Source organism: Cupressus sempervirens, chromosome 5, assembly GCF_028749045.1.
Source record: "Cupressus sempervirens isolate cs-2001-9-10 chromosome 5, ASM2874904v1, whole genome shotgun sequence".
NCBI classification, from domain to species: Eukaryota; Viridiplantae; Streptophyta; class Pinopsida; order Cupressales; family Cupressaceae; genus Cupressus; species Cupressus sempervirens.
In genome coordinates this window covers 490115076-490138671 of record NC_143122.1, presented here as the reverse complement: position 1 = coordinate 490138671, position 23596 = coordinate 490115076, and the positions used below count along the sequence as shown (strand labels likewise).

Below are 23596 nucleotides of genomic sequence, written 5' to 3'. Positions count from 1 at the left end.
CTGAATTTTGATCTCACTTCACTATTTTTTTTTAATACAGAGCTAAAATTTGATCTTGGATTTGATCATCTGCAAATACAAACAAGATGAGATAAATGAATGACAAAGCAGATGAAATAAATTTTGCACATGCAAAAAGTGAAATTCCAAACAAAAGTGCCAAGGTAAAATATTTGGCAAAAGTAATCATTATGTTCAACTGGAACAAGATAAATAGAATAAACACAGATACATCACCCGTTACCTTAAAATAAATTACACATAGAATGGCACATAAATGAAAGATAACCAAATGAAATAAAATTTGCACTTGCACGTAAATTGAAATTCCAAAAGTACAACAGTCAAACATTCAACACAAGTCAATATGTTGATAACACTCCATACAGTTGATGTGTGTCAACTGAACCTGAACCTTCATTCCACAGACAGCATTCCAGGTAAGTCCTCACAGTATTCATTAAATGACCTGTAATTTTCTTTACTTGGAGGATCACATGGACCATCCAATGCTTTATATCATTTTAAACATTATAACCCAACATTCCCCTGTATCCATAATGAGCTGACTGGCAGCATCACAGCAGTTGGTAGAATTCAAACAAAATTTTTAAATGACAGACCCAAAGTAAAGTTTTAAAATCCTGGCCCATAATTACAAACCATGCCAGCAAACACAACCAAGCATAGTTTCCTCACAGTATTTGTCCTTCCTGTGCCACATATCCAACTTCCTCGGGCAGCTCATGATGATGTTCCACTTTGAAGCTGTTGAGATTTCTTTGATTTCCTCGCAGCAATTTGAGTCTCAGGCTGAACAAGTAAAGAAAAAGTCAGATCACAAATCAGAACAAACTCTAAGTTAAAAATTATAAAATGTGGTAACTTTTGGAACAACTATAGTCATACCATGGTATTGTAGTTACTTCAAAACAAACGGGTCAAATTCAAATCCCCCCATCACAATAGAGCTACCCACAATTACAGAGACATAATTGTAAGAACACATCCAGGACTACTGCCTGTTCAACCCTAGAAATCAGCGGGGATGGGTGATTTCTTAGTTACTCTTTGCTTCCACTTAAAACATCTTTACTCATTAAGAATTCAAGTAATTATATTTTTAAAATCTTAAATTTATATGACAAATTTTATTCCAAATCTTTTTCTCTTGTCAAACTTCATCCGAACTTCATTGTTGCTGAACTCGAACTTGAACCTTGTAACTTATGATGCAATAATTACCGAGTAATCAGCGATCTTTAGACTTTCAACTTATTCCAATAAGTTTCCCCCAGCGAGTAATTGCCATTGTTTAAGAAGTCATCAATTTTTAGGCAACTTGGTGCTGACAAATCAGCACTAAATCAGCAATAAGTTGAATATACAGCACCATATCTGGTTTCGACGTCGAAACAAAAGCTCATAGAAAAGCATCATAAGTATTTTTTGGATGAACCATTTATTTGGGAAAGATGTTAATCAAAAGATTGTAGGCACTTGATCCTATGTGCTGAATGCTTTAGTCAAAATGCATTCCAATCTCTCTCTTGGAACTAATCATAGTGAAATTGTACAAATCTTTCACACCTTCCACCTCTTCATGGAGTAACTAAGAAAGGATGCATCAAATACCTCTCAAATTCTTATGATTAAATTTGATGGTGTTGCCAAATAGAATTCAAACTTCATGAGTGCATGAATTACCTTTAGATTGGCATATAGCAATTTCTACAAGGGGGGTCATAGTTGGCTCTAACAACAAACAATAAATTTGAAGCATTGGCAATTTTTATGTGGATTAATTTGGTAGTTTCATTTGATGACAAGCATTTTGAGATTGAAGGTGATTTCTTTTAGGTAATATATTGTTTGAAGAAAACACTTTTGCAGAATTAGAACTTTAAAAAGCATTACTGAGGAGGCTCGCCTCAATTCTGATTTTGAATTACTTGCATTGAAGCATTAAAGGAAGGCAACGTGATGGCTCATAGGTTCGTAAATGGAAGGGAAAACATCCTTAGCAAAATATTTAAATCATTCCAAAATTTGGATCATGTTCATACAATTAGAAGTGTTATCATATTCTATTTAGTCCACTTGCAACATCTCACTTAGGTGAGAATTATATCCCACTCTTTATCATTAGTGCTTAGGCACATAGTTGTTCTCAAAAGATTTAGATCCTCTAAGCAAATCCCATTTTTGCTTGCATGTAAAAGTTTCTTTTTGTGGGGGGGATGACCTCACAGCGTGACGATATGTCACAAGCCTCGCCTATGGGAGGTCAAATGTTCGAATCCTGGGCAGAAATAGTGTGCAGGATGGAGGTGGAGATTGACAGCGTGGACAGAGATCCGAGTGTTGTTGTCGGTCGTGCGGTGGAGCGGATGGAGATATGAATGATGAAGGCATGTAGTGCAATGAAGACGTTGATTGGTGAACAGGCCAAATGCATGGGGGATCGTGTTGAGAGCTGACGTGGCTACTATGCAATGGAGGTGAATAGCGCAGGAGAACGACATGGAGTGATAAGGAAGGGCAGAGCGCTTGGAGTAATAAGGGGTTTGGATGTGATAAGGAGATGTGCAGCGTTTGGAGTGATAAGAAGGAATGGAGTGATAAGGTGTGGGGTGATTAGAAGTGCAATCTGCATGGAGAGATAAGGTTCAGAGGAGTGATAAGGGTCGGAGCGATAAGGTGAAGTAGAGAGATAAGGGTGGTATTTGTCGAAGAGATATAAAACGGTAGATCCATCCAAAAAAAGGTGTTGGCTTCTCAGTGGATCACCAAACCACATCCACTGTCAAGCACAAATGGTGACAATCTCGAATAATCAAAAAGAAATCACGGGGATGGGGTCCCCCATTGTGGCCCCAATGGTTCAAAGCTCCAGTCAAAAGCAATATTACCGACCAAAAAAAAAAAAAAAAAAATCAATCTTTTTGTGTAGGTATTGCCACTTAAAATGAAGTGCTCAAATCTAAAATGAAAAGAGAACTAACAAGGTATGCTCCTTATGCAAGCAAAGCATCTAAACACCACATCTTGAACACTTCCTTTGTTTTTGATATTTCAACCCTTCACTTGAATTAGTTATTTATCACACAAATAGGCTATCCACTTCAAAGGGTATTGTATACCTACGCCTATGGATCAATCAATAAGAACTTTGTCGATAAATTAATGAAAAGTGTTCCAAACAAGACCATGAAGAAATGCATTGTAAGACGGTCATGTTGAAGATTGTAGCTACGATAGAGATCTTTATCTCTAATTTTGCTATATGCTGAAATAGAGATAACACCTCTGCATTGTGTCAACAGTTGGAGAAGATATTTATGATAATATTTGAGATAATAGTATATGAAGATACATGTGTCATGAGAAGAATCGTGCATTTGGAAATATGAAAACACTTGTTTAAAGGGTCTTTAAATTCCATATATGTAGATGATTGCCTTGTGTGAAGATGCATGGTATCAAGAGAAAGCATTGTACTTGCGCATTAAATATATCAATAAAAGAGATTTTTTCATTTGGAAATATGAACACTTGTTTAAAGGGTCTTTAAATTCCATATATGTAGATGATTGCCTTGTGTGAAGATGCATGGTATCAAGAGAAAGCATTGTACTTGCACATTAAATATATCAATAAAAGAGATTTTTCTGGTGTGGCTGGGTTTTTCCCTTCAAGCTGAAGGGTTTTCCCAAGATAAACTATATGTCTTTTGTACCTATTTTTTTGCTCTACTTTTGTTTATTGTTGTTTATCATTATATCTGGGCTACACATTACCATGGTGTTAGAGCCAAGGTAGATAACAGCAATAAAGGAGTCTCCTTTGTTCATTAGTCTATGTATCTGTCTTTGATTGCTATTGCATAGGCAATCTACGAGTGTTGAAGTGTTAATGATGTGAGAAAGTTATTTATTCAAACCTAAGATGATATGCCTGATGAGCTTATCATAATCTGTAATGTCCCCATTTTTGCCAGCATTAGAATTTAAAGGATTAACCTATTATTGTGATCCTCGTAGGCTAATATGGTGGTTAGAGGGTTTTATTGAGGAATTAGCACTTTATGATGGGGCATAATTTCATATTATAATAAAGTGCAAATATATGAATATCTTTTATCCCACATTGGGAAGAAAAGTAAGTGAGCTCCCACAAGGAAAGAATAAAGGGCATGAGAGGTTTCATTCTTATCATCCGATTATTGTCATTTGCATCTGATGAGTTTTGTGGAGCCAAGGGTTTCAGCATTTGCCACTGGAGAATGGAGTTCTTATGTGTGCCTCCATTTTAGCTGGTGAAATACCTAGTGAATTTGGTATTGGGAGGACATCATACAAGTGTTCTATTCAAGCATATTGGTGAAAGATCCTTCAAGGGGTTGCAACTATTAGAGAAGACAAATCTGTGTTTTCATTGTGCCAAATTTGTGGCTTAGGGCCAAATTGTGGAGTATGATTGAAGGAATAAGTCGGATATGGCTACAGTGATTTGTTGTAGTGTCACCACTGCTATGGTGACTCGCTACAGTAAAATACAGATTTCTTGAGCAATTTCCAAGTTCCTACCCATTTACATTTGGCATTGCATTGAGGTTAGATTTGAATATCTTAAGGCATTTGTAAGGATTTACAAATCAGTTGTCGAAGTTTTGTAATCTGATTTATATCAAAATCTTATATCAAAAAGTTGTCAAAAGGAATTAGAATATCATTAAACATCATAGAAGGCATTGCCCTAATGTCTTATTGTTGCAAATGCATATTTTATCATTTGTAACCAGTGTTATATGTTTCATAAAAATACAAAAACATTCGCATCTTTATTGTTAGATGTTTTGGAGTGCTTTGCAAGCATATTTATTAAATTTTGGCATTTAGAAAGAAACCATAATTGAGATCTGCGATATATCCCTTGTGTGCAAAGTGTTTGATGAAATTCTCAGTTAAGAAATCTGAAAACTAAAATCAGAATTGCAAAGGATTGCAATTCTGATTTTAGTTTTTTGATTTCTTATTCTCAAACACTTTGCACGTATTGCAAATCTATATTATGATTTCTTTCTAAATGCCAAAATTTAATAAATATGCTTGCAAAGAACTCCAAAACATCTAACAATGACGATGCAAATATTTTTGTATTTTTATGGAACATATAACACTGGTTACAAATGAGAAAATATGCATCTGCAACAATAAGACATTAGTGCAACGCCTTCTATGATGTTCAAACAAATTAAAAAACTTCCACAACTGATTTCTAAATCTCTACAAATGCACTAAGATATTCAGATATAACCTCAATGCAATGTAAACGGATAGGAACTTGGAAACTGCTCAAGAAATCTGAATTTTACTTGTAGCAAGTCACTATAGTAGCGGCTGCACTGTAGCAAATCATTATAGGCATATCCAACTTATTCCTTCAATCGTACTCCACAATCTGGACCTAGGCCACAAATTTGGCACAATGAAAAGATTGATTTGTCTTCTGCAATAGCTGCAACCCCTTGAAGAATCTTTCACCAATATGCTTGAATAGAACACCTGTATGATCTCCTCCCAAATTCACTAGGTATTTCACCAGCTCAAATGGAGGCACACAAAAGAACTCCATTCTCTAGTGGCAAATGTTGAAACTCTTAGCTCCACAAAACTCATCAAATGCAAATGACAATAATCGGAGGATAAGAAAAGAACCTCTCATGCCCTTTATTCTTTCTTTGTGGGAGCTCACTTACTTTTCTCCCTAGTGTGGGATAAAAGATATTCTTATATTTGCACTTTATTATAATATTATAATATGAAATTATGCCCCATCATAAAGTGTCAATCCCCCAATAAAACCCTCTAACCACCATATTAGCCTACAAGAATCACACTAATAGGCTAATCCCTGAAATTCTTATGCTAGCAAAAATGGGGACATGACATAATCTATCTTCTTGGTTTGTATTTCTTCGTTATGTATTCAAGCTGCAACTTCTTCATGTGATTAAATTACATTTATCCTAGTGTTGTTGTGCCATGTCTTTTTGGTTTTCATAAGGGTCTTTATATGTTTGAGCTACATCAGCATCCCGTAAATCTTATCTTGCCAATAGTGTAGAGTGATGGTTGTGACTTACAAAACATTCTAGTATATAGCCCAATTTGCATCTGTTCATGTTCCTTTTGATTCATGCCTCCTTCATGTCCTCTCCTTAGTGGATGGTTCATTGCTAAGCTTCCCTGATTTTTACAGTCAGAAAAGTTCTCCTTTCCATTCGCAGTTCAGATGTCGAACATTCTCTTGTATGTCAAGTGTTGTTTTGGTGTGACTTCAAAGAAATTGTGATGTGTGTATGTCGTTTTGTTGTCTTTAGACACTGTTAATTTCATATATTATTGTTTGTGACTCATCCCTCCTGGCTGTCTCCCACCATTTGATGGATGTAATGGAAATTCTCAGTTACGTGAAAGTACTATTCATGATTCTATGACAATTCATTTTTCGTATTTCTTGAAGTATTCATTTTTTTGCAGAGCTTCCGACATGAGAGATAGCTTATAATATATTCTTTCTGCATATAAATATGTTTAACATAAATATTAAGGTTGATGATTCTCTTTTCAGATGTGTTGAATCACATATTAACATGGTTACCGGGAGACTCGTCTCCCCCCTAAAAGTCGCGTCTCGGTCTCTCGGAGACTTTTCGCGTCTCCGGAGACCTCAAAAAAGGTTGGAGACTTCATGACAAAGTCTCTTGAAGTCTCCCCATCTCCTAATCCAAAAAGTGAAGTCTCCCTAAAGTCTCCTAATAAAATATAAATGTAAAATATAATATTAAATAATTTTATATATTTTAGCCTTCTTTTTAATGTTTTTAATGCAAAAATTAAGACCACCAACAATTTAAATGATTAAATCATTTAAAATATTTTATTTAATAAATTAATAACTTTAAATGGTCTTAATGATTTGCCCCCGCTTGTACTGCCATCAAAGGAACCTGAGTTGGAGAGTGATGATTTTTTGGAGAGCATGATAGCTGAAGACCTTGAGATGGATGATCACAACCTTGTGGAGTAGAAGACAGTACCATCGACATACTAATACTAGATATATTTCTGTTTTTTGTTTATTGTACAAAATGTTCATTTTTGTTTGCGTATTGGCAATTCAGCATCAAACTATACTTTTTTGAATTTAAAATTTGAATATGTAATGATAATCTCAGCGATTATCAATCTGATATGATGTTGATCATATGCAATATTTGAAAAACAAATATGTCTATGAGATACAATATTGTGATCATGTGAGTTTTGAAATCTTTGACTCTGAGTATATTTTAATTTTTTATGTGACATTAGTATTATTATTTACTCTAGCCTTTTAGTCTTATAGTATTACTATTTTCAAATTTTGTATTTACTTTTAGTATTAGACTCTTTAAACTATTAAAAAAATAAAAATAAAAAAATTGCCGTCTCCAAGTACCCCCGTCTCCTATTTGAAAAATTGTAGTACCGGAGACCTCGAAGTCTCCCCGTCTCCCGATGACCTTGCATATTAATGATGCCAAGTGTATTCTGTAACCACCATCGCTCTGTTTTCACAGAAGCTCTTCTTTGTTCTAGCGATTATTCTCTTCATATGATTAGGAAACTATTGATGTTTTTGTTTTGTATTTTTGTCTCATTGTTGTAATAATCCCAACTGGTTATAACTTCAACAAACAACAAATTCTTTTATAATTCAATTGTTTGACATTTCGTCAAACACTTTGCATGCAAGCTCTGATACCAATGTAATATCCCTTGCCCAAACTAACTGATTTTAGCTCAAGGAATATTGTCAAACACTTGTATGCTGCCTTTCAATGCTAAGAAATTTAGAATGGTCGCAAATGATATTACAATGCCTCTTACAATGTACTAATATGCAAGTGCAGTTCTTTTGGTACTTTCAATGCTTATACATGGCAACTAGATATGGAATGCATGCCTACAGCCAACTGACATTTTGACAAACAATTGACATACAACTATTATGCTAATCATATATGCTATTAGATGGTCATTTCGTCAAAAAAATCGTATGCAACATGTATCTCCTTTATTGAATTCATTCTCATGTACAATGTTGATATGAGTTTGCCAAGACAAATGGGCTTACAACACTCACTGCAGTAATGCCAAAATCTGATTTTGAACTATCACAGCAAAATCATATGCCTAAAAATTACAACGCTAACTACTAATAGTTGCAAGAGGAACTTGATAATAGTATAGCAGCCAACAATAAATGTATTCTCCAGTTTAAGCACGAATAGAACTATTGATTTGAAGCTCTCTTGAATACCAAATTCAATGGATATTTCACCACCTCAAATAATTGCAACACTAAAGAGTTGACGTTCTCTAATGGCTGACTGAAATTAGAAACCTTAGTTTCTTCTCCCAAGTTCTTATCAAATGCAATTCACAATAATCGGATGATTAACAATAAAGCTCTCCCCTCTATTTATTCTTTTCCTTCACCCTTCTCGAAGGAAATAAAATATTATTTAATTGCATTCTCTAGAAGCTTCCCCCTTTCCAATACAATAATTAATTGTATTTCTAGAAAATGCACTCTCTAAAAGCTTCTCCCTTGCAATACAATAATTAATTGTGCTTTTAAAAAGTTAAATTAATTAAATATAAAGTCACCTTTTAATTTTAATTTTTTTAATGACTTTATAAGAAATTAATTTAATCAATTTCTCCTTATTTCTTCACTTAGCCTTCGGAGATTGTAAAGGCTAAGAACTCCACTGAGATGCTAAAAAGATGGGGACATTACAATTGTCGTGTTACTATGAAGGAAAAGGCCAATGTGCAGTGATATATGTTTTCTTGATATATATGTAATACTTAAAATCTATTCTTTTTATTCTAATATATTTTTCAGATTCATTTTACAAGTTGTCTAGATATTATATCAGTATTTGTGAAACTATGATAAAAAGGACCTTTGGGCTTATTGATTGATTGCCGCATTGCAAAAAAATCATAAGCAACAATCTTTTTGCAGAGATTTTAGTATTTCTGTTCTATTCTATTTCTATCTTCCTAGATTTCACGTCAATGATGATTTGGTGTCATCTTTGCTGAGCCTACATGGAAGTCTATGTGTTTCAAATATAAGGCAGCAGTTTCCTTTTATAGATCTCACTACTAAGTGAAGTATTCTATGATTATGAATTTTTGTTATATAACTGAAAATAGCGTATGCTTTTGCATTGATCTCTATGATAGGTTGACTTTGTGAGATATTTTTAATCTCTCCTGGTTGCAGGACGAATAAGGAAGCAATGGCAACCAAGAAAGGATTAGGAAGCAATGGGATGATGAAAGATTATATGCAAAGCAAAGTGGATTCAATTGATTGAGTGCACCGCTTAAGAGGCAGAGCTTTATCAGGCAACAAAAGCAAAGGTAGGATCGGTTGATCCAATCAAAAAAGAGCCTTCTAGCCTAAAATTCTATGGGGCCCTACCATTTTATTATTCCTGCCCGGTGTATGGGGATACTACTTGCAGTCTTGGACGAATCAATGATGTATATCTTCATTAAAGGAGAATGACGATATGCAGAAAATGCTATTCAAAGGGAGGCTATTTGAATTCAAAACGAGGTTGTGTCTAATAATTTGCATGCTTATGTGGTAGTGTCACTGCTACAGCTCCTTGTTTATTCAAATTGGAATCAGCTATTCTGTTGTGGTGATCAAAGCTATCCCTATTGAGAGAAATTACGATAATAGATAATCGTCTATTATTAGTTAATGGTAATCTATTGTGAATATTAACTTAGCTTTAGTTATTTGTAGCTCTTTTAGCTTTCTTTCAGCTAGAATAGAATGTTTCTATTCTTTACAATTGTTTCCTAAGGAAACATCATTCCATTCTTTTGTATATAATAACCTCTCAATCTCTGTTAATAATAAGCAAATATTTTCCAACTACTTCATAATATGGTATCAAAGCCAATACTTCAAAGTTTTTGAAAGTTTTATAATTTCGTTCAAAATTACTCGCTAATAATTTTCGAAATAATTTCTAAGGTTTTTCTCAATAGCGCGTCTAGGGTTTTTTGTTTTTCTTGAGAAATTCATCTGCGAAGAATTTGCGTTTCGACTAGGTTTCTTTTTTGAAAATCGTGATTCTGATAGCTCACATCTAGCACATCTTTTGTAGACGCGCGATCTTTGATACACAACTTCTCTAGTCGATTTTTGTCTACCAATCACAATACCCGACAAATTAAGTGTTCCCAACGTTGATTTTTGCGTCTACAATATCTACTAGGGTCGTTTTCTCTGCAAATCGCGATTTCCTTGAGGAAAATTGGGCACATACAAGGCCTGTCTCTACAACTCCCATTTTTCTACAAATCGTGTTTTTCTTATGCCACCTCGCAAACTAGACGTGTTTGGTTCATAGTGACATTGAATGGTGTTCTCTTGTTGCATTTTATAGATGGCTCTGCCCTTTTTCGAACGCCCATGACTGCAAAAATTGCTATTGTTTGGAGTTAGCCTATTGCTCTTCCACGCCACCTCTACCTGTGGCCACGATCTAAGACACAACTCGGCAATATTTTCCCAAAAATCGCCATTTTTCTACAATTTTCTTCCTCCATGGCAATCGCCAACTAGGGTTTTCTTCAAAACCCTATTTTTTGAGCTCGAGAAAAAATTTTGATTCCAAAATCTTTTTGGGTTTTTCGAGAGCTCAACTAGGTTATCGTCAGATTTTTCTGGGAGCCTCAATTTTCATGCCTCAATTTTTTAAGCCAACGGATCTAGAAAATGACACCAATTTCCTTTTGGGTTTTTTGAGCTCTCTTTTGGGTCACTCCAAATTTTTTGGGTCTTCTGTTTTTTTGCCTCAAAGAATGTGCCTTAACAGATTTTCATATTTTTTCATTAAAAAAAAATGCCATGGCATCTCTGATGAACATTCTGCTCGAGCACAACTCCAAATTCAATGGTTGAAATTATGACACTTGGAAGTAGCGGATCATCGCAATTTTTCAATATCAAAACACCGATCAACTTGTTTTGGGTGTTACGAAGCATCTAACTGCTCCTAGTCTTGATCAGGATACATGGGATTTGAATTATCAAGAGACGTTGGTGCTTCTCAAATTATCTGTGGTTGATGATTAGCTCTTTCAGATTCTATACGGCAAGACAGCTGTCGAGATATGGACACATCTCAAATGTCTTCATAAGACTTCTAACAAAACTAGAGCTTTTTTTTTGAAACACTCTGTTTTCTATTATCATGGATGAGGGAACCTTGCTCCAGGCACACCTGAATAGGATTTAGGAAATTCATGATCAATTGTTTGCCATCGGTCTCAAAATGGAGGAAGAGGATATTGTGTTTATCACTCTTTAGAGTTTACCAAAGTCCTATGAGCATTTTATCAAGACTTTCAACATCACGTCTTCTGGTGTTGATATGAAGTTCACTGATCTCTACACACTTCTACTTTAGCAAGATTGGTGGAAACAACAATTTGGTCGTCATTCCAACTCCACATCCATATAGCAAGCATTTGCTAATAAATTCTTTCATAAGAATAAAGGCAAGTTTCAGCAGTTGTCTCAGCAGAAGTCTTTTGCTCCCGCATCAGATGGCTCTCGAAAGAAGCACATTCAATGCAACTATTGCCACAAGTTTGGGCACATGAAGGTTGAATGTCGGAAATGCTTAGCTACACAATTTAAACAATCAGGTTTGCAAGCCAAAGCGAACAGTACAGAGCACACTGAGCAGGCAAAATTTGCCTTTTATGCCTTCATGGCTAAAAGACCTGCAAATCATATCAAGTCGTTTACCTAGTACATTGATTCAGGTGCCTCTCGTCACTTCACTCACCACAAAGACTAGTTTACTGACTACCAATCTTATTCCGATTTTGTTATTTTTGGTGGTGGAGAAGAGTACATTGTTGTCAGCAAAGACAACATTCAAATACAGTTTGCTAGGAGGAATCTCATTTTCCTCAATGTGTACCACATTCCAGGTATGGAACTAAATCTACTCTCAGTCAATCAATTGTTGCCACATTCTCCATAGTTGGATATCACCTTCAGTTCACATCAATGTACCATCACTGATAGGGCGACTCGGTTTATTGTTACAGTTAGTCTTGAGGATCGTGGTCTTTTCAGACTTACTGATTCTAGTGATTCTCAAGACATAGCTATGGCTGCTCGGCGGTCTTCTGTTAGTACATTTTGGCATTAGCGATATGGGCACTTAAATGTGCATTATCTCTCTCAGCTTGCTCGATATGAGCTTGTTCTTGGACTGCCAGACATTCAGACTCAACAACTTGAAGTTTGTGATGCATGCCAGGCTAGGAAGCAACATCGTACACCTTTCACAAGTGGCGATTCATGACAAGCTTCTTAAGTATTTCAGCTTGTTCATGCCAATATCTGTGGCCCTATGGCCACTCCCGTTCTTGGGTCCAAGTATTTTCTATTGTTTGTTGATGATTTCAGTAAAAAAATGTGGGTGTATTTCCTTAAAAAGAAATTATATGCATTTCCTGTATTAAGAAGTTTAAACCTTTAGTTGAAAAAGACTCTAGAAAATCTATTATTACTCTTAGATTAGACAATGGGGGGGGATTTTGTTCTAATGTTTTCTCTAGCTTTTTGAATATGCATGGCATCAAACATTAGTTAACCACACCCCACACACCACAACATAACAGTGTAATTAAACATCGGAACCTGACAATCACCGAGATGGCTCGACCCATGCTCGAACACAAACATGTTCTTAAGAAGTTTTGGGAAGAAGCAATTAATACTACAGTTTCTCTGTTGAACCGATCACCCACAATGGCAATTAAAGGTAAAACTCCAAAAGAGATCTGGTTCGCAAGCCCAATATCAGCAACCTGAAGGTTTTTGGCTCCCTTGCTTTTGTTTGGATCCCTAATGCGTCACACACCAAGTTGGATGCCAAGAGTCAGAAATTCATGCATGCTAGATACAATAGTCTTCACAAAGCATACCGCCTATTAGATGTTGAGACATCTCATCTCATCTACAGTCATGATGTAGTCGTTGATGAGCAACGAGAACCATTCATGCCTATTTCTCTTGTTCCTAATCCAACAAACCAACCTATGAAGGCTCGTGACTTGGGAGTTAGGCTTCCATTAGGTCCACCTGATGGGAGGGCTTCAGTAGCTCCTATAGCTCCAATTATACCAGTTATCCCTGTATAAACACCTCCAACTTCTCCTGCAGGATCACCTCGATTTGTAGATGCTTCACCTGAGTTTGATCCAAATTCTTCTAATGAGGAATCTGATCACCAAGCATCTCCTGATACTAATGTTGGTCGTTTTCCTCTCTGGCTTAAGTGGCAAGCTAAGACACTTATTGATCTTTGTGATGATGAGCTTATTGATGGGAGAAATGCTTAGAAAAAAAGAAAAAAAAGCAAACCTACAGAGTTTGTTAACTTTTCTCTCATGGCCAGCATTCACAATGTGTTTGAACCTTGAACATATTTCGAATCTAAAGGAATTCCAAAGTGGGAATAGACCATGACATTTGAACACCAAACCCTGCTAAAGATCAACACTTGGGTCCTTTATGATCTTCCACCAAGGAAAAAACCCATTGGCTACAAATGGGTCTACAAAATCAAATACAAATCTAATGGTACTTCGGATAACTAAAAAGCTCGTTTAGTTGTGAAGGGCTTTTCTCAGCGTCAGGGCATTGATTATGAGGAGACCTTTGCTCCTACTACAAAGATGAGCACCATCAGATTAGAGTCTTAGCCATGGCAGCACAGTTTGGCTGGAAGGTCCATCAGATGGACATCAAGAGTGCTTGCTTGAATGGTGATCTCCATGAAAGGTCTACATGGTGCAACCTCCTGGTTTCAAGGTTGCTAGTAAAGACCATCGGGTTCTCAGATTGGTAAAAGCTCTCTATGGCTTGAACCAAGCCCCTCAGGCATGGTATATAAAAATTGATAAGTACCTCAGTTATCAAGGCTTCCAGAGGAGTTCTTCAAACTCAAATTTGTACATCAAGACTACTGATAGTGACATCATCCTTCTAGTTATTTATGTGGATGATTTGATCATCACTGGCAATTTGGCATCTTTGATTTAGGGAATCAAACAAAATTTATGCCAGTCTTTTGATATGATTGACCTTGGGCTCATGCATTATTGCCTAGGTGTTGAAGTTTCGCAACAGTCTTCTGGTATATTCATCTCTCAGTCCATATATGTCGGGGCTCTGTTAGACAAACTCCGCATGCAGGATTGCAAGCCTACATCTACATCTACACCTATGGAGAAAGGTCTGAAGTTATCCACAAAGTTTGATTCTCCTTCAGTTAATGATACTACATTCAAGCAACTAGTAGGCAACCTCATCTACCTCTATGCTACTAGGCCTGATATCAGTTATATCTCATGCTTTATGACAGCTTCTAAGGCTGATCATTGAATGGCTGCAAAGTGCGTGCTTCATTATGTTAAGGGAACTTTAAATTATGGACTTCTGCACTCTTGAAGTTCTAATCCTAGACTCAATGGGTTCACATATTCAGATTGTGCAGGCTCTGTTGATGATAAAAAGTCAACTTATGGATATGTGTTCAGTTTGGGATCTAATGCAGTCACATGGACTAATAAGAAGCAGCAAGGAATTTCTCTCTCCTCTACAGAGGCCGAATACAAAGGGACTGTTAAGGTAGGATGTGAAGTTGTTTGGCTTCATCGGATGCTTGGGGATATGCAAATGTCACCAATAGGACCGACTACTCTATTTGTTGATAACAAAGGCATTATCAAGTTAACACAAAATCCAATCTTCCATGAACGAATCAAGCATGTGGATGTTCACTGTCACTACATACGACAACTGGTTGAAGATGGGACAATGGATTTGCAGAATGTTTCTACCACAGATCAAACTGCAAACATTCTCACCAAGCCTCTTGGTCATGATAAGTTTGTCAAATTCAGAGGACAGCTTGGTGTTGTAGATAGATTAACCATTAAGGGAGGGTATTACAATAATAAAAAATCGTCTATTATTAGTTAATGGTAATCTATTGTAAATATTTAGTTAGCTTTAGTTAGTTCTAGCTTTTTTAGCTTCCTTTTAGCTAGAATAGAATGTTTCTATTCTTTACGATCGTTTCCTAAGGAAACATCGTTCCATTCTTTTGTATAGAATGACTCTCGGTCTCTCTTAATAATAAGCAAATATATCCCATTTACTTCGTAATAAGGAAGTTTCTACAGAGAGAATATAATCCATTATTATACATGTTAATGAGTTTTTCTCTGTGAAGGGGAAGTTCGAGGTGAAACCCCTTGTTAATGAATTCTTTGCAAAAAAAGTGTTATCTCCAAACTCTACACCCTAATTGCTTTAAGTCCTAAAACCCTCAACAATCTAGAGAAACATTGGATCAACCCGAGGTTGTGGGTAACCTATGACCTAATTAAACCTCCAAATTCTAGGTCGGTTCCTATATGATATATCCAGTATCTCACCTATGCTAATGAAAACGTAAAATTTGTATGGAAAAGGGTTAAGAGGTACACTAAAAAATGGAAAACCTAAATGATAAAAACTAAGGTGATACGCCAAAATTAGTAATGCAAATTACTATTATACTTGTAACACAATGAACACTTTCAACAAATAATCACAAAAACAAAGCTTGAAAGAACTGTTAATCCACATAAATAATTGAAGAGAAGGTTAAAATATGAACATACAAAAGGAAATAAATCACAATCGAATATATCACCAAGGAAACACAACTCAAAACCTATGAATAATAGATATCAAACATGGAAAATGCAAAACAAGACATTACCCAAAAGGTTTATATATAAAACACAACTAAATAACATCAACCACCAGAATGCAATAAACCAAATATTTTACTCCAAAAGTTGAATCCAATGAAAATTATATTACAATCAAAGACCCTAATAACAATATCTCTGCATAATAGCTCAAAAAACTTGAGAAAAAGATGTCAAGGACGAATATCACATGCACATCTCTCTCCTCTCACAAATTTGAACCCCTTCTCTATAACAAAGAGGGGTATATAACAATAACAAAGCAACACCACCTTCCCACAAAATCAGTGAGGGTCAAAATCTAGAGAAAATTGTTTACAAAAATAGCCTAAAAGCTCCAAAAACATGCCACGTGCACTCCACAGTGTGCCTTGACCCACTACACATGTAGACAAGTCAAAGAAGACTCTATAAATGCCAAAAACCACTCCATAATTGACTCCAAAGTTATGAGTCTAATCTACGAGTCTAAAAATAGCGACTGAAACCTTACCCTCGAATTTAGGCATTTAAGCATGCAACTCCCTCTTTTCAACACTTAGTCTAAAAAAAGCCTAATCAACCCTTTCTATACTTGTTGCATTTTTTAAAAATTATTATTATTAAATAATTGGTTATATTTCATTAACTAAAATAATATTTTACAATAATAATAAAAATACAACAATAATAATATTAAACTTAATCAAAATAATAATATGGACTTTTAAACTTAAGTCCCATACTATTACTTTTAATTCACAAAACATTTTATTTCCTTATATGAAGTTGCGGACCCAAAAGGAAAACTCAATTTGTTTGAGGGGCTATTAAAGGGTAAACTATAGTCATTTTCAGCATTTCAAATGCTCTAATTTGGAAGGATAAGAAAAATATAGGGTTGAAACCCTAGCTGAAATGGAGAAAAAACTATATTTCCTCTGCGATTTTTCATGGTCTTTCATGATCCCATGACTCATTCTCTACTGGTTTGTTTGTCATCTGGTTCATATCTTGCTCCTTGTCTTTGCTGTTGTGGCAACCATTCTGGACTGGGTAAGCCATGATTTTATTCCTTCAGCTACTCCACGTGATGGTTATTTTATCTACCACTCTTGGCGTGAACTTTATTTCCATATCGTGGCTTCTTCTGCTGGTAAATTGTTGATATTCAGCCACCATTAGCTACGGCTTGCTGGATTTTAAAGCTATGACTGCTGGTGTATTTCATTTCATGGCTCTGTTTACTCCATTTCATGAGTGTTGAAGTTGCTCCATGTCGCGGCTCTAGTTATTGTTGCCTGATGCTGTGAATCATGGTTATCCTGGGGTATCTTTGATGAATTCGAAGGGCGAATGGCATTGTCTTCTTACTCGGACACCATTCTAGATCGGGTAAGTCACGATTTTGTTACTGGTCTTCTGAGTTACATAAGGTTGATATGCCTGTTACTTTGCTTTGTTTTCTCTGTACCTTCAAATGCCATTATCATTATTTATATGTTATTTGCTTGGACTGAGTATTGCATATTTCTGTAGTTTGTACTGCTGCTTCATTGTCTGGCTGTTGTTGTCATGACTTCTTCTAGTTTTAGCAATTTTCTTTGCTAGAAGTAAATAGGCTTGTTCTAATGCCGTGAGCTATTTCCATGAAGCCATAATTGCTAGTTCTTCCTTTTATCTGCATTTTTAGACGCCATGACTGCTGGTATACTCATGGCTGAGATTTCATGTAAATCTTCTCCTTGGCACTTATGGTAATAATTATCTTTACCTTGGAAATCTCATTATTTGACAGTTCTATATATTTCCTTTTATCATGGATTCAAATGTATTTGTTTCTTTCCAGCATCATCAATGTTTGAGAAGCTTCAGCATATAGTTTTGTTGACTGTAGTGCTGCTACAGCAGATTCCATAACAAAAATCAGTGATTTTCTTGATCATTTATGAGTCTTATCTTTTCTGAAAGTTTCTTTGTTCTCCTTGTAGCATGCTCATACTCAGTTTGCTGATGTCTTGATTGGAACCAACTTTCTGTTCGAACACTTTATTGATTTTCCTTTCATTACTGATGTTCCCCCTGCTTTAAAGCTTGTACTATTTAAAAGTTGATTCTATAGATTCAGCTTCGAAGATTCTGTATATCAATCATCTTAATGTAATACCTTTATTGAAAGTTTGTTTGTATCACTTTGCATATTTCAAATTTGTAAGAATAACACCATCGGGTAGGCAGCTGAAAACAGTTTCAATTCACAGCACATGAGCATTTTTCTTGTAGCATGCCAATGATTTTATAGCTGTATTTATCTTCTCGATCTGCACAATTTTGCCATACATCTGCTGTAGCATTCACTAGTGTATTGGTAATTCCTCCTATAGCTTTCCCTCTTTTCTATTATATATATGAAACAAAAAGTTTCAAAACTATTTTAGATCGTCCCTTTGATGTTTCATTCTCTTGATTCATGTTGCATACTATTTTCACCATAAGGACCTATGTTCAAAAGATGCATGTCCCAATCACACTTGCTGCATTTATTCTAATTTCTTCAGTTACTGAAAGCAAAAGGTTTCAAATCAAAGTGACTTGTCCCTTTAATGCTTTTGCCTTTCTATTATGAATCAGCCACACACAAATAATTTAGTTTATTACGATCATGTTGCACAGTAAACAAAACAAACATGTTAATAATAAAGCATAGAACATGATTGTTTTCCTTTTACTGGTAGATATTCTTGTTTTATGAAAAAATATGTAGCATGACAGAAGTATGAAAGTGGAGATGAAGTGAGACACTAGCATTGCTTAGATCCATTGGATCTAATCATATCTTCCTTTTGAATGCAGGGTTTGAAAGCTTGGAGAAGATGCGGTGCGAGGCAGCGAATGCGGATGCAGCATTACCAGTCATTACAGGCAATGACTGGTACCCATGTCCTTTCCTCTACTCAATCCTCTTCTTTGATGTTATGCAATTTTTTATAGAGTAGGAATGTATGTCAGCAAAGGAACTACTCTTGTGGTCATTTCGTGTGAGAGATTTTTACTTTCAGCATCTTTATTCACGCTTGTAAATATCAATTGTCCCATCATGGTGAATAATACAAAGGCATTGTATATTATTTCAATATGAATGAAAAATGCTTCTTTTTTACAATTCTGAGTATAACTTGAAAGTGACTAACATGTATGCTATACTCCATTTGAACATGTGTGAAAATTGAGTAACAAGAAGTTCGAGGTGAAATACCTTGTTAACGAGTTCTTTTCGAAAGAAGTTCGAGGTGAAATCCCTTGTTCCATCGTCTGTAAGAAGGTATAGTGGATCCACCCTTTGCGAGTGGGCATGATGGAAATGCATTCTTCTTTGGGAATTTCAAGGTGAAATCCCGTGTTCCACCGTCTGTGAGAAGGTATAGTGGATCCACCCTCTACGAGTAGGCATGGTGGAAATACATTCTTCTTTGGGAGAAATCTGAGGTGAAGGCCCTTGTTCTACCCTCTGAGATTAGGTATGGTGGACCAACCTCTGTGGGTAGGCATGGTGGAAATGAATTCTTCTCTAGCAGAAGTCTGAGGTGAAAGCCCTCATCCCACCCTCTACAAGTAGGTATGGTGGATCACTCTGCGAGTAGGCATGGTGGAAGTCATGTGTGACTCCATGACTTTAATTTTATGTGCTTATGAAGTTGCTATGGTGAATATGTTATGCTAAGATACACATTTCTACGAGAATCCATTTGATGAGAATTTGACATTGAGATCTTTGGTTGCAGTTATGTGTGTCTGTCATAATAAAGATCTCTCTCTTGCCAAGAGAGAGTGTTGAAGATTGTAGCTACGATAGAGAACTTTACGTTTGATTTTGTTACATGCTGAAATGCAGATAATAACTATGTATTGTGTCAACAACTAGAGAAGATATTTATGATAATATTTGAGATAATATTATATGACAAGACATGTGTCATGAGGAGAATCATTTGTTTGCAAATATGAAGAGAATTGTTTTTTGGAAATTGAAGAGACCTTTGGTTGTGAAATTAAGGGCCCTTCAATTCTATATATATACATAATTGCCTTGTGTGAAGATGCATGGTATCAAGAGAGACCTTTGGTTGTGAAATGAAGGGTCCTTCAATTCTATCTATCTATATATATATATATATATATATATATATATATGATTGCCTCACGTGAAGATGCATGGTATCAAGCGAAAGCATTGTGTTTGAACATTTATCATCTCACTAAAAAAGATATTTGTCTAGTGTGGTTGGGTTTTCCCCTTCAAGCTAAAGAATTTTCCCAAGATAAATTATTGTGTCTTTCCCTCTTTTGTGCCTATTTTTTTGCTCTACTTTTGTATAATGTTGTTTATCATTATCTTTGAGCTAAACATTAACAGTTCACACCTTAATAACAATCTAACTCTGTAACAACAATCTGATCATGGTTAAGGATAGTATGAAGATTATAAAATGGGTGCTGCTACAAATTCTCTTCATCTAGATTTGGTAAATCGAAAAGTTTTTACCCGAGACTTGGCTAAAATACAAGCAAAACTTGTACTATGTGTGTGTTAAATATGGGCCTCTAATTCAACCACGCACTTCAACATGGTCATTGTTTGTCATCTCGAAATGAATATGAAATTATTCATCCGGCATGTCTGCACAAGGCGATCTATTGCCTTCTATATACTCTCAGAGTTAAGAGTTCAGTAACCAAACCAAACTAGTACGAAAGATTTGAATGAATGCAAATGCAATCTATTCCATGTTTTTGATATTTTTGTATGCAAAGATATGAATTAATCTAAATGATTTTCAAAGTAATCTAAGAACAATGAGAAGCAAGTTAAGCTAAATGAGTTCATTGTCATCTAAATGATCAGCATGTAAAAGCAATAGAAATTCGAATACAAGATGCTTGAGTAATCAATTCACCAGCAATTCGATACTCTTCAATTGCATCCTCCCCAAATGAGAGGTCAAGGGTCTCTTTTATAGAATCTTGGATCTGATCAATAGTCAAGATTAAACCAAGTGTACAGTTCAAATTGAATGTGAGATTGAGTCCTCCATTTTTTATGGAGTTGAATGAGATGAAATAGGAGATAACATTGATCCATTCAAATATGTGCTCATAATTATTTTCCTATTTAATTAAATAATTAGTTTCAACAACTATGATGAGCATATTTGATTAAATCAATATTTTTAATTCATTTATCATATGAGATGAATTAGGAAAGAATATTGATCCGTTCAAACAAGACATCATAATAAGATATTCTAATTAATTAAATAATTAGTTTCAATACTTATATATATGTATGTATGTATGTATGTATGTATGTATGTATTTATTTCCTTTTTCATGTGTGTGTATTAGCTAAAGAGGGTGGATTTAATTTTATAAAGTACTTAGGACTTACAATTAAATTAATTCAATTAGGAGATTAATTTTGCAAATTTCAATCAATATTTAAGAATTAAATAAAATTATGTGATTAATACAAATTAGGGATTTTCTACATTTGACACTTAAGTCGGGCAGAGACGATAAGAATCAAAAATGCCTAGTACTATAGGACTTAATTTATCAACAAATAGATGTGTAAGATTGATGCACCGAAATTGGTTCGAAATGCCAATGTGCCAATTCAGGGGTATTACACCATGTAGCCATGGTTTGGCAAGTTGCATGGAAATTTGAAAGCAAACACTTAGGGGTGCATGGTAATAAGGTGTATTCCCTCCCAATAATTGCTAGCTGTGAAGAGTAAAGGAGTGTTTAAGAAGATGGAAAGAGAGGTGTGTAAATTGATTTGCATTTACAAGGATACAGCACTAGGTCTTGCTGATTTATGCTTACTTTATATGGTCTAGGTGGTAATTATTTTTAAATTTTATTATTAAATATATTTCCTCTTTTACTTGATTTTGCAGCACAGCACCTTTGACCACAAATATCCAATCTCATATATATATTGTTGTCCCTAGAACCAAATCCTTAAGTCCCCTATTTCAAAAATTTGAGAAACACTGATATTTAATGAAATCAACTTACTATCTAAAATATTCCAACGAACTGATTTAAGATACAAATAGCAAATACCTCTTTTCTAACAGATGCCTCTTTCTCAGACAATGTCAGCTCAATGTGACATGGTGATGACATATAAGCTGAAATCAGACGAATAAACAAGAGGAAACATTATGATGCAAGTGCCAAAGTAAAAGATTGTCTAACATATCGAAATTTGCAAATATTGGAGGTTTAATAGAAATGTATATACGATTAATTCTCCCATGAGCTCGATATGTTCGCCTTCGCTGCTTTGGAGCCTGATTAACTTGAATGTGAGTAATGTAAAGTGTGTCCACATCAAGACCCTTCACCTGAAAAATCCAGAGTACTTTATGCAGAGTACTTTTCAGAACATTACTTAAAAATTAAAGATCCAGCTGACTCTTGAGGCAATATAAACAAATGCAAATACAGTTTTCATGGATTATGCTTCCAGAAATAAGGATCGAAACATAAAAATTACTTTTGGAGTCTACAGAAAATGACATTAAAAAAATAATGGTCAAAAAAGCATGGATTACACTTCCAGAAATAAAGATAGAAAAGTGAAAATTACTTTCGTAATCTATAGAAGACAAATTTTATCAAATAATGGTCAAAAAGCATGCTCTACACAAAAAAAAAGTTAATACCTCAGCATTACTCTCTGCATTTTTCAGTAGACCTAACAAGAATTCAGCAGATTTAACAGGCCAACGACCCTGACCATTTGAGTTGCGTGACTTTGCTTGGGCAGTTCTACCGACACCCCCACAGAAGCGGCGAAAGGGTATTGCTTGCTTGTGGGCAAGCACATCCTCAAGATACCTCTTTGCCTTGCCTAAAGGAAGCTTCTTAATGGCCTGTGCGGTTTCCCTTGTGTTCTGGAAAAAGAATACAATGAAAAGACAGATTCCATCTATTGTTATTTACGTACAGGGCATCGTTTGCACTAGGCAAGACAATGAAAATATCCTAATTGATGTGTACCTTGAAATGAACTCTTAGGTCGGATCCCCTGGCCTTGCAAGCTGCAAAAAAACATAGCAAGCAATCATTTGAAATGAACTTAGGCATACAGGATTCTACCAAGTGATTGAAAATATTTTGCCTTCAGCTCAAAACACGTGAAATTTAGGATTCCACGATGCTAAAGAATTATAGGCCATCTAAGCTAAAGAATTATAGGCGATTTAAGCTCTGACCTGTACAGCTTCGTAGCTAAAGGCAAATGCTCCAATTTATATGCATAAGTTAATGTTTTGAGGAGATATAAGTTAGAATGGGAAACTTACCTTTGGTAGAATTGTCAGGCTCCCTCGAATATTTCACCTACACCCAAATCCAGAATTAGACCCTGCTTCGCAAAAATAAACATACAAAGGAAGTGCAGACGGAAAAAGACGAGTTACCATAGCCGCTGAGATCGACCACACGACACTACGTCAATCTCGCCCTCGCTCCTCTCCTCTCTTCTCCTCTACCTTCTCTCGTAAAGGTGAGATTAATTATTACACAGAGTTCGATGTATTCCATAAACCCTTCTATTGACCAAACCCTAACTAAACTTAGTCGAACGCCAAAACTCTGTTCAATCTGTG

At 35.4% G+C, this 23596-nt stretch overlaps 1 protein-coding gene across 1 annotated transcript; it reads right to left on the bottom strand.

The window, feature by feature from the left end:
• Positions 1–293: 293 nt before the first annotated feature.
• LOC149556871 (large ribosomal subunit protein uL22y-like) lies at positions 294–23501 on the bottom strand. Its single transcript, XM_089831466.1, has 7 exons — positions 23408–23501; positions 23291–23327; positions 22986–23026; positions 22649–22879; positions 22225–22327; positions 22044–22111; positions 294–813 (listed from the first exon to the last, which is right to left on the bottom strand). The coding sequence occupies exons 1-7, from the start codon at positions 23408–23410 to the stop codon at positions 745–747; spliced, it is 552 nt and encodes a 183-aa protein (XP_089687592.1). The 5' UTR covers positions 23411–23501; the 3' UTR covers positions 294–744.
• Between the last annotated feature and the right edge of the window lie 95 nt (positions 23502–23596).

What these genes read in the sequence shown, in the direction of transcription:
- LOC149556871 (XM_089831466.1), bottom strand. An exon ending in GCCTGACAATTCTACCAAAG is followed by an intron (nt 23,027 to 23,290) that starts GTAAGTTTCCCA and finishes GTTTTTTTGCAG; the next exon opens with CTTGCAAGGCCAGGGGATCC. An exon ending in AGGCATCTGTTAGAAAAGAG is followed by an intron (nt 814 to 22,043) that starts GTATTTGCTATT and finishes TTACTTGTTCAG; the next exon opens with CCTGAGACTCAAATTGCTGC.